The 12,965-nt window shown below is 34.1% G+C and overlaps 1 protein-coding gene across 1 annotated transcript in view; it reads right to left on the bottom strand.

Moving 5' to 3' along the window:
* Positions 1-12,965, bottom strand: part of Blm (BLM RecQ like helicase) — a 92,793-nt gene that overhangs the window by 59,422 nt on the left and 20,406 nt on the right. The window contains exons 2-3 of the mRNA XM_015493039.2: positions 3,656-3,757; positions 1,447-2,150 (exon numbers count right to left, since the gene is read on the bottom strand). Coding sequence (XP_015348525.1) covers positions 1,447-2,150; positions 3,656-3,753 — 802 coding nt within the window. The 5' untranslated portion in view covers positions 3,754-3,757. The remainder of the gene's footprint in view (positions 1-1,446; positions 2,151-3,655; positions 3,758-12,965) is intronic.

Raw genomic sequence — 12,965 nt, 5'->3', positions numbered from 1 at the left:
TTTTTTGAGACAAGTTTTCACTAAATACTGGACTCAAACTTATAATCCTCCTGCCTCAGTCTCCTCAGTAGCTGGGATTTCAGGTGTGCATCACTGTGCCCAGCCTACTATACTATACTTTTTATTGTTATTTTAGAGTGTATGCTCTCTACTTATTCCATTTGTGTTACTGTCCCTGAATACCTTCCAGTGGGACAAGAAACGGAAGTAGAAGACGTAAGTTACTATGTGTTTGCACCTTAGTTATCAACAAATGTTTAAAAAGTAAAAAGAAAGCTTACAGAGAAGGATAAAGCAAAGAAAACATTTATGTACAACTATACTATGTGCTTATGTTTTAAGTGTGACTACAAGAGTCAAAAAGTTAAAAAATTAAGTTAGTAAAATAAAATATTAGTGTGCTAAGATTAACTTATTATTGAAGAAAAAAAATTTAAATAAACTTAGTGAAACCAAGAGTATAGCATTTATAAAGTCAATGATACTATAATGTCCCAAGCCTTTATAATCACTAGCCACTTAGTGACTCACCCAGAGCACTGTCAGGCTTATAAGCTCCATTCATGTTAAGTGTTCTATATAATACCTGCTTTTTTTTCTTTAAATCTTCTAGATCATATTTTATAACGTTTTCTATATTTTATATATTTTTAGATACATAGATATTTAGCACTGTAGTTACAATTATCTATAGTAGTCAGTCCATTAGCATGCTGTACAGGTTTGTGCCTAGGAGCCACAGGCTACACCTAGGTGTGTAGAAGGCTGTACCTTGGGTTTATGGAAGTATCCTCTGTGATGTTTGCATAACAATGAAATGGTCTAATATCACATTTCTTAGAATATATTGTCATTAAGTGGGCCTGCCTATACTTCAGTAGCATGATTAGATCATATTATACATAAATATTTGGTGTATAATTTATGGTAACAAGCCCTTAAGGAATTATATATGTAGGAAGGCTTAATCTCACTTTCCAGTTCTATCAGTAACTAGCCATTTTAACCTTGGTGGACCTTATTTTCTTCATATATAAAATCACAGACCTGTCGATAGTGTTAATATGAAAATCATATTAGCAGAATAAAACTTTCTAATTCATCAGTATGTCCTACCTTAAGAATGTAGCCAACAGATTATTCAACAAGCATCTCACTAGGTCCTAAAGTCCTTAAGGATAAAAGCTCTATCTATTCTTACTACTATTCCCAATGCTTAGCTTTTTTTTTTTTAATGTTTATTTTTTAGTTGTAGTTGAACACAATACTTTTATTTTATTTATTTACTTTTATATGGTGCTGAGGACCAAACCCAGGGCCTTGCATGTGTTAGGTGAGCACTTTACAGTTGGGCCACAATCCCAGCCTCCCCAATGCTTAGCTTTAAATTAAAAAAAAAAAAAAAAAAAAGTCAACGTAAGTATAAATTGATAAAATAACTTTTACCTCTTTCATCTCCCAAATGAGTTTTCAAAGAGTAACTTTCCTGAGTATTGTCATTTATAAGCGTTTCAGAAACAGGGTCATCATCGATGCAGATCACACCACTACTTAACCATTCCGAGTCATCCTTCTGGTCCTTAGCCAAATCAATTTGCTGGCTTTCAGAGGATGAGGGAGTCAAATCAGTTTTTACTGTATTTGTTTTATGAGGCTGTGGTTTTATAAAGTTTCTCTTAGCCTTTTTTGATTTCTGAGCAGTGCTTACTCTAACAAAGTGATTTTCGGGTGGTGTAGAAAATTTTTTTGAAGTATCAAAGTCATCCATATCATCCCAATCATTCATAACGCTGAAAGAATCTGGTGAAGAACTAAATTCTAATTTCTTGAAAACAGCACTGCAGGGGGTCTTTATTGCTGGTGTGTTTTGGGTAGTACATAAAACTTCCTGCGGAATCCGCAACATATTAGGCAATAATGATTTTGAACTAGTAGCCTTGGTTTGCTGTCCTGCTGGAACATTTTTAAAGAAGTCATTGATCGTGGTCTGCTGATTTGGGTTGTGGGACAGAGACTCATTGAAGGAAAAGGCCTCTGACACATTCACGTCTTTATCACTTAACACAGGTGTTTTTGCTACGGACACACTAGTTACAGAAGCTACAGATGCATCATTATCTGAAGATGATTTCTTCTTAAAAGTAAAACCCCTGAAAAATAATGGAAAAAAATGGATTAGATAAATTCATTGGTTGGTGGTGCTGGGGACTGAACCAGGGCTTCTTGTATGCTAGCAGACTTTCTACAACTAAGCTACACTCCCAACCTCCAGATGAATTCATTTTTAACAAACCCACTCACGCTACAATAGTCTATTTTATTTTTTTTTTTACTAATTCATGACAAGTTATATTAATTGCACTACAAGTAGGCAAAAAATTTATTTCCCTCTGTAATTTTAAAATTTATTAGACAACAAGTTATAATTCGTATGCTCTGATTCTTCTCATTCAGGGGCTAATTATTTGGTTTTGAGAGTCCCCAGGCCATTTCCACACTCTATTCTTGGGCTACTAATCCTAGCACCTCCAAAAGGAAGGAGTAACATTTGTGTAAAGAGAACCAAATGTAGCTACCTTTTGCTACTCTGATAAAAATTTTGAAGGAAAAAGAATTATAAATTACTAGCTCTGATGAGATCTGAAGGAGAAATAAAGGAGGCAGGAATCCTGAATATCTGCTAGGTTTAATGGCATGAAAGTCTGTAGTGACTTAAAGCCAAGCACCCAGAACAGTGTCTGAAAATGGTAAAGGCACAGTATATACATAATACAAATTATTGTTAGTTATCATTAGGAGTGTAGATTATAGCTTACAAAACTGAAGAGCTGTAGTTTCATTATACATTCTTTTGGAAAGGAAAAGAAATTACATTAAAATATTATATATACCTATCCCAAATTCACACAAAAAATTCATTATTTCTTTACTGAAAAAGTATAATGTGCCAGGAACTCTGTAAAGGTGCTGCACAATTATTACTTGATGCTGGTAAAAAATGCTACCATTAATTTGCAAAATGGAAAAATCATTGAACCTCTCAGCTTCATTTCCTCATATGCACAATTAAGAAATTGAGGCTGGGGTTGTGGCTCAGTGGTAGAGTGCTCACCTAGCATGCACGAGGCACTGGGTTTGATCCTCAGTACCACATAAGTATAAAATAAAGATATTGTGTCCACCTAAAGCTAAAAAATAAATATTAAAAAAAAAAAAGAAAAAAGAAATTAAAGTGCTAGGGTTGTAGCTTAGTGGTAGAGCACTAGCCTAGCATGTGTTAGGCACTGGATTTGATACTCAGCACCAAATACAAAATAAATAAATAAATAAATAAACAAAATAAAGGTACTGTGTCCATCTATAACTAAAAAAAAATTGAAAAACGAGATCTTACTTGTTAAGACATGATGAGGGAAGGGGGGATAGGAAGGACAGCAGAATAAAATAGATTTTATTATTGCTGTATGTATATAGGTGACTGTATGACCAATGTGATTCTGCAACCTGTACAATCAGAAAAATGAGAAATTATATCCCATTTGATTCAAATGTATGAATTGTCAAGATCATTGTACTGTCATGTGTAACCAATTAAAAAAAAAAAAAAGACACGATGAATTAGTGCCTATGACAGAAAAATAACCAACATACTTACGAAGACTTGGGTTTTGAAAGACTTAATTTACTATTAAGTTTTCTAGCTGAGTGACGCTCTAGTTGCTCCTGTAGATTATTTAGAGGGACAGCAGCCATGATCCTAAATGGTGAGGGGGAAAAAATGTCAGTGAAGTTAGGAATTTTACATTAATCATGATATTTATCAAGAGGAATGCCTTGATTCAAAAAGGCATTGTTCCACCTATACCCAGAGTAATGACTTTTTTTTTTGGTCAACAATGTTTTGATATTTACATTTGGTGACATTTGAAATATATAATCTTTAATGAACTTGAAAAAGAAAATGACCTATTTTCCCCCATACACACTAAAATAAGTACACTAGATATTAAAACACCACCACCAATGAGTTTACCAGCAAGATACTATGCTTTATAATCATCTGGTTTCAACCTGAAAAAATACTCCTACAAGCACATTTCCATTCTTGTGTAACAAACTGTAGTGGTACTGAGCTATTATTTCCCAAGATAATGTACAGCTCAAGGCACCTTAAAATTACTCGAGCTAGCTGGGTGTTCTGGTGCATACCTGTATCCCTCTGAGGCAGGAGGATCATAAGGTCGAGGCCAACCTCAGCAATTTAGCAAGGCCCTAAGCAACACAGTGAGACCCTGTCTCAAAATAAAAAATTAAAAAGGCTAGAGATGTGGCTCTGTGGTAAAGCACCCAGGGTTTAAACTCCAGATGAAAGAAAGAGAGGAGGGAAGGAAGGGTTGTAATCTATGCATAGGAAGACATTTTAATTTTAACTGATAGTTATAACCCTTTTTTCCCACTCTTATTTTTCTCTTCTTTCTTTCCCTCCCTCACTTCCTTCCTTCCCCAGGGCCTAGGCAAGTACTCTAAAATTGAGTTAAACCCTCGTCCTTCCCACTCTATCTTTACCAGAGATCTACTTTTATTTTTATGCCATGTATCTTAGGAAGAAGGATTAAACAATACTAGATGACATTAATGGGAATATGAAGTTTTACAAAAATTGCATTTTACTCATTAATTATTAAAATAAAAATAACCAATGTTTACGAAGAAATGATAAATATTCAAGGTGATGGACATGCTAATTATAATTACCCTGTTTGATCATTGTACACTGTATATATTTATCCAAATATAACTGTACCCTATAAATGTATACATTAGTATCAACTTCCAAAAATAAATAACAATGTTTATTAACTGTTTTAATTTCCATGGTAGTGAGAAGAAAAATTTAGAAACTGAATACTCACTTGAGAAATCTCACATATTGAGTTGGATGAGGATGACTATGGTATAGATTTCCTCCTAACTTCTCCAGAGGAAAGAATTATTTCTTCTACTGTTTCTTCAAGATGTTTTAGGTAATATAGCTAATTATTTAATAATCACTGAATAATTCAGCTTGGTATGTGAATTATATCTCAATGAAGTTATTACTAAAAATTTTTAAAAAGTATACAGGAGAGTATTATGAATCCCTACATACCTATCACCCAGATGCATCAATTATCAAATACATTCAATATTGTTTTTCTAGGGGGTGGGGGTTACCGGGGATTGAACTCAGAGACACTGGACCACTGAGTCACATATCCAGTCCTATTTTGTATTTTATTTAGATACAGGGTATCACTGAGTTGCTTATTAGTTCCTCGCTTTTGCTGAGGCTGGCTTTGAACTCATGATCCTCTTGCCTCAGCCTGCCAAGATGCTGGGATTACAGGCATGTGCCACCAAACCCTACATGCATACCCCAAGGTCCTCACTCCACCATTCTAGAAGCCCACCTATGAAAAGGGTGACATTTGTTGGCCATTTGTATATCCTCTTTTGAAAAATGTATGTTTAGGTGATTTGCCCATTTTAAAATGGGAATATTTGTCCTTCTTTGCTGTTGAGCTCCTTATATATCCTGAAAATTAACCCCTTGTTAGACACATAGTTTGCAAATATTTTCTCCCATTCTGTATGTTGTATCTTCACTCTGTTGATTATTTCCTTTGTTGCACAGAAACTTTTTAGTTTGATGTAATCTCACTGGTCAAATTTTGCTTTTGTTGACTGTGCTTTTGGGGGTCATATCCAAAAAAATCTTTGCCCACACCAATGTTCTGAAAAGTTTTCCCTATATTTTCTTCTAATAGTTTCAAAGTTTCAGGTCTTAAATATAAGTCTTTGATCCAATTTGAGTTAATTTTCATACACGATAAGGAATAGGGATTTAATTTCTTTCTTCTGTAAGTGGCTATTCAGTTTCCCCAGTACCATTTATGTTTTTTCCAGCACCATTTATTGCAGAGACTTTTTTCCAATATATATGCTTGCTACCTTTGTCAAAAATCAGTTGGCTGATTTTTGTAAGTGTGTGAATTTCTAGGTTCTTTTTTTTAATATTTATTTTTTATTTGTAGTTGCTGTGGGTATTTAAGGTCTTTCGTGATTCCATATGAATTTTGTGACTCCCCCCTCTTTTTTCTAGCTCTGTGAAGAATGCCCTTGGTATTTTACTAGGTATTACACTGAATCTGTTCATCACTTTGAACAGTATGGACATTTTAACAATATTAAGTATTCCATTCCATGAACATGGGATGTTTTTCCAGTTTTTGGTGTTCTCAAAATTTCTTTCTAAAGTGTTCTGTAATTTTCATTATAGAGATCATTAACGTCCTTGATAAAATTTACTCCTGTGCATATGTGTGAGCACTTATGAATGGGACTGCTTTCTTTATTTCTTTATCAGCAATTTTGTTATTGGTATATATTTTAAAAACTACTATTTAAATCCTGTGACTTTAGTGAATTCATTCATGAGGTCTAACACTTTTTTGTATACCCTCGTGTCCCAAGAGGTAGTGACTTGCTATGTTTCCAGGCTGGACTTTAATTCCTAGGCTCAAGTAACCCTCCCAACTGAAACTTCTGAGTAACTGTGATTATAGGTGCACAAAACTGTGCCCAACTCCCCTCCCCATCTTAAAAACACTGGTCTTTTATTGAAGCATGCTCTCTCTAGAGTCCTGTCCAATGTGAAAGTCTTTCCCAGACTACAGCCCTCTCAGAATTTCAACATCAGCCAAACACTGCTGACAAACAGGCAGAGATACAAATAAATACATTCAGCCTCAAGGCACTAAGCAGAACAAAATGGTCCATGGCATCATTACTTACTGTTTTCTACATTCCTTCTATATCTTAATTATTTTCAGATCAAAGTCAGCCATGGTTTTATAATAGTAGAGGTTTTCTACATTATATCATAGCATGATTTTATATGTATATTTACTCATCCCAGTAATATAACAGTTTATTAATTATCTCATTACTATACCTTAATCCTAGGAGTACCTTTCCCAAGTTTTATAATGCACTACTTTTTGGCCATTACTCCAGTCAAAGTCCTAATCAAAGTCATGGTAGTGAAAAATAGCATTTCCCTACTGAAACCTTCAGTGAGAACGCTTTCATGAAGTTGTTGAGTATGTTGTATCTTCACTCTGTTGATTATTTCCTTTGTTGTACAGAAACTTTTTAGTTTGATGTAATCTCACTGGTCAAATTTTGCAATAGGGTATGTACAGGTTACATATTCTATGAAAATATAAATAAAATTATTTGAAACACATAAAAGCTTTTCACCTCAAACATAAAAATCAATGATAAAATTAAAGGAGAAAAATTAACTGAAAACAAATCTGAATTAAACTCAACACAAGAATCATAAGTACAACTTGGAAAATGATTAAAATTTTCCTTTACATATAGAAAAGAAGTTATGCCATTGTAATAGAATATAAATAAGCAAAAAGCTGATTAAATAATACAAACCCTGTAATGAGTAAAACAAACCAAGCTAAAAAAATATATCCATACATTAAAAAAAATAAATCAGTAAAAGATGGGATGAAAGAAAGATCATCCAGAGCTTGAATTTAAATACATACACAACACACACACACACACACACACACAGCAAAAACACTCCTTGGAGTAGTAAAAGAAACCAATGGCAAAGAATAAATGATTAAAAGAGTTCTATCTGAAAAATGTCTTGAATTAATAAAAAGAACTTAGGCCAGAAGTTGAGAGGACCTACATTTAACAACTACATTAAGATAATAAGAGATAGTCTTATGACAATGAACTAAAAGGAAAAAAATTAAATCCTACAAGAAGTTATAAACAGGAAAAAAATCAGAATAAAAGTAACAAACAGAATTACTTCTACTTCTGAGCAATACAGAGAACATTTATAGGATTGTTATGGTTTGGATCTGGAATGTCCTCCCAATCAAAAGTTCATGTTTTGAAAGCATGATCCCTGATGCAACAAGGTTCAGAGGTTGGGTTTTTAGGCAATCATTAGGGCTCTGGCCTTATCAGTGAACCAATTCAAATCACTGGATTAATCCACTAGTATGCCTTGGACAACCCCTGTCCCAAGCCCTTTCCTCCCCTTGCCCCCTATCTCTCTTGCTTTCTCTCCCTCCCTTCCTTCTCTGCTTTCTGGCTGCCACAAGCTGAGCAGCTTTTCTCGGTCACACCGGTCACACCTTTCTGCCATGAAGTTCAACTTAGTGGGCTGACCAACCACAGACTAAACCTCTTGAACCGTGAACCAAAATAAATTTTTTCTCATTTAAGTTGTTCTTGTCAGGCATTTTGGTCACAGTGACACACAGAAGTCTAACACAAAGATAATCAGAAAGTGCAGTGTGGTGGCACACCCCTGCAATCCCAGTAAGGAGGCTGAGGCAGAAAGATCACAAGTTTGAGGCCAGCCTCAGCAATTTATCAAGATCCATCTCAAAATAAAAAAGTGCTGGGGATGTAACTCAGAAGTAAAGCACCCCTGGGTTCAATCCCTATATCAAAAAACAAAACCAAAACAACAACAAAAGACTACCAGGAAAAAAGGCCCAGGCAACTTTCAAGAGAAATATCTTTATGGAATTTAAAGGCGATAAAAAAGACTTTAGTCATTAGTTATATAGTAGGTTTCAAATGTTATCTTTAAAACTGGCTATTAAGAATTCTTCAGGGCTGGGGTTGTGGCTCAGCGGTAGAGCACTTGCCTAGCACGTGCGAGGCCCTGGGTACGATCCTCAGCACTACCTAAAAATAAAAATAAAATAAAGGTATTATGTCCAACTACAGCTAAAAAAATAAATATTGTTCAAATAGTAACAGTGCCCTAAAATTTTAAAAAGTCATATGATCTGAATTAACTGGATCTATTAAACACATTGTAATAATATTAATGGAAAAAAGAACTATTGCTAGGAAGTACATAATTATAACAAAAAAAGTAAGATATAAAACAACCTTTAAAAAATAGTGGTGGTAGGGGCTGGGGATGTGGCTCAAGTGGTAGCGCGCTCGCCTGGCATGCGTGCGGCCTGGATTCGATCCTCAGCACCACAGACAAACAAAGATGTGTGTCCGCCAAAAACTAAAAAATAAATATTAAAAAAAAATTTTCTCTCTCTCTCTCCAAAAAGATAAATAAAATAAAAAATAGTGGTGGGCCAGGTGCAGGGGTGCATGCCTGTAATCCAGCAACCCAGGAGACTGAGACAGGAGGATTGCGAGTTCAAAGCCAGCCTCAGCAACAGCAGGTGCTAAGCAACTCAGTGAGACCCTGTCTCTAAATAAGATATAAAATAGTGCTGGAGATGTGGCTTAATGGTTGAGTACTCCTAAATTTAATCCCCTGCAACAACAACAACAAAAATACAGGTGGGCCAGGCATGGTGGCACATGCCTGTAATCCCAACAGCTGGAAGGCTGTCGCAGGAGGATTGCAAGTTCAAAGCCAGACTCACCAACTCAGCAAGACCTTGTCTCAAAACAAACAAACAAACAAACAACCCCCCTCCCCCCCCAAAAAGGGCTGGGGATATGGCTCAGTAGTTAAGTGTCCCCTGTGTTCAATTCCCTGAAACAATAAACAAACAAACTTGAATGAATGAAGACTATGTATGACATACTGTTGTCAAAATTTATCTCATTATTTCCCACAAGAAAAGAAAATGTATTAATTATTGGATATCATATGGTCTCCAAGCCCATTTTCCAAGGATCTTTCAGAGGGTTTTTTTTCCACATAGGTTTTTTTTTTTTTTTTTTTTAATTTTTTATTGTGGGTTGTTCAAAACATTACAAATTTCTTGACATATCATATTCCACACTTTGATTCAAGTGGGTTATGAACTCCCACCTTCCACATAGGTTTTAATTCATATTCTTTTTTCTCCCTATTTCCCCGCACCCAGCCCCCAGTGCTGGGGATTGAATCTGAAGTGCTCTAACCACTGAGCTACACCCCCAGCCCTTTTTATTTATTATATTGAGACAGGTTCTCACAAAGTTGCTCAGGTTGGCCTTGCAACTTGTGGTCTTCCTGCCTCGGCCTTTTCCTCTCCTGGCAAAGGAGAGGAAAGCAATGAATAAATTATATAAGTTACAGATCTTAGAGCACAGAATAACAATTCAAAATTTGAGAGAAATGTGGGCTGGTGTTGTGGCTAAGCCCACATTGTGATCCTAAGCACCACATAAAAATAAATAGATAAAATAAAGGTATTGTGTCCATCTACAACTAAAAATATATTTTAAAAAATTTTGAGAGAAATGGCAGAAAAGATGAAGAAGATAAAGATAATAAAATGGCAAATAGTAAAATAAAATATAAAGGATGAAAGTAACATATAAAGAAATGAAATATAAGAAAAACAGAACCATAAATACCATAGTATATTAATGATTTTAAAATCTAAATTAAATAGATTTTTAAAATCAATATTGACAAAAACAAAATGAACTGTCAAAACAGAAGAATTTAAAAATAGTTTTTAAAAAAGTACCAAAATTCATTCTATAAAATAAACATGATCTTGACCTTAAAGCTTCATTAAAACAAAATAAAAAACATGAATTCTTGTTTGCCAACCTCAAAGAAACCTGCAACTCTGCCTGGCAAAACTATGTTTCTCTGATCCACTTATTTTCTCTCTTTCTATAACCACTTTCTCAAAATTTCCTATTCCTCACTCTTAGCAGATGACTTCCCTTCTATGACACAGAGAAAGCAGAAACCAACACATGGAACTCCTTCATCTTCCAGCTGCCAAACATGCAAGACCACCTGATGCGGACCCGGCCTACCCTCTTTGACCACCTCAAGCTCTCTACCGAAACTTTAGGACCCATACAGATCTCCCATCTTTTCAAAAAATGTAATCTATTACTTACATTTAATACTCTTACTCTGTATAATTAGTCCTCTTTCTCAACTAGTTTTCCTTTTAGATTGTATATATATGAGAGACTCTTTAGGGGAAATAAGAAAACACAATACCTACAAGACTCCTTACGTCTCCTACACTTACTGATCTCTCTTTACTTGCACAGCTGAACTTCTTGAGAGGCTTCATTCTCCATTTCTCTAAGCCCAATGACTCTTCTATTATAAATCTGGCTTTAACCTGATCACAATTCTAACACCCTGAATAGGGTCAATATGATTTCCATTTTAATTAATTCAACACACTCTTTCAATTCCTATCTGTCCTAACCTCCTGGCACACAAAGCAGCTGACTACATCACCCTTCTTGAAACACATGCCTTCTTTCAGATGCTCTTCACAGTTCATTTCTACTCCTCCTTCCTTGTCAATTTAGGCAGTAGCGTAATGGTGGTTATGAGCATGAGCTCTGAGGCAGAATATGTGGGTTTGTATTCTGGATCTATCACTCATTAGCTAAGTGTCCTTGAACATATCATTATTCCTCATCTCTAAAATGCCTACCCACCTTATATAACTATTATACAAATTAAATAAATTAAATCAATATTTATGAAGTGCTAAGAATGGTGTTTGGAAGATAGTAAGCAATATTAAGAGTCTGATAAAGAAAAGTTCCCCTATAATACACTTACAATAACGGTTTTCAATTGTACTAGCTATTGTAATTGCATTTTGACATTTATTGAATGAGAATTAAAAAACAATGTTAAAAAATATATAAAATATATCAAGGTTTTTATAACTGTGGTCAATTATGGCTTATCCAAGAGATGAAAAGCTGATACATTAAGTGAAATCTCTAATAATGTATCAATTCAATAGTTTAATGAACAAAAATCAATACAATCAGATCGACTGATTTAAAAATATAATGTCCCTGCAGTAAAAGGCACTTAAGTGTGTGGCTCAATAGTTTCACTTACATATACAACTGAATAAATAACAGTTAAATCAAAGCAAAGAATGTTCTAGCACCAAAGCAGGCTTCCAGGTGCTCTTTCCTAGTTAGAGTTGCTTTACTCTTCTTAAAATTCTTGCACATATACGGAATCATACAGTATCTATCACCAATGCATTTTTGAAAGGATATCAGATAAAAATCAAACCATTTTAAGCAAACACATCAAAACACAGAATTAGAAGTATTTAAAATCAAGAACCAATATAATATATTTTATAATGGGAGTGAATTCATTAAAATCAGGGGCAAGACTGGGAACAAGACTATTCTCTCATTTTCACTATCAAATTGAGCATTCTTGCCAATGCAAAAATGTTCAAAAAAGAAAATACTAGGAAAGACAAGATTATCATTACATGTGGACAACTTGATTATATACCAACAAAATCCAAAGAAAATCAGTCATAACAATGGCTAATTAAAACTTCAGGAAAGTGAAATAAAAGATAAATATAAATTCTCAAAAGCTAAATGCATTCTCATGAAGTAATAATAACTAACTAGAAAATGCAATTTTTTAAAGGCATTCAACTAGCAATAGCAAAGAAAAATATTAAACAAGTAGTAATTAACAAAAGACATTCATAACTGAAAGAAAGTGACCAAATATTACTGAGAGAAATAAAGATGTGAACCGAGAAATATTTCATGTTCTTAAATGAAAGGTCTTCATCGTGTACAGCTACAAGACTAGGATCCTAATTAGAATAAGATATACTCCATGTTTGTATAAATATGTCAAAATATACTCCACTGTCATGTATGTCTAAAAAGAACAATATTACAAAAAGAAAAAGAAAGAAAGGTCTAAATATCATAAAGATAACATTTCTTCATGAATTAATTTCTGGAACAACAAAATTCCAATTAAAATGCCATAAGAATAATTCATAAAACTCAACAAAAATGGTTTGACTTTTATCTGATATCCTTTCCTTTGACAAAAACAAGAGACAAAAATTCTAAACACTGGAATGGGAACCAATATATATATATATATATATATATATATATATATATATATATATATA

This window comes from Marmota marmota, unplaced genomic scaffold, assembly GCF_001458135.2.
Source record: "Marmota marmota marmota unplaced genomic scaffold, marMar, whole genome shotgun sequence".
In the NCBI taxonomy this organism is placed as follows: Eukaryota; Metazoa; Chordata; class Mammalia; order Rodentia; family Sciuridae; genus Marmota; species Marmota marmota.
Note: the sequence above shows the minus strand (reverse complement) of the source record. Positions and strands in the feature narration are given on the sequence as shown.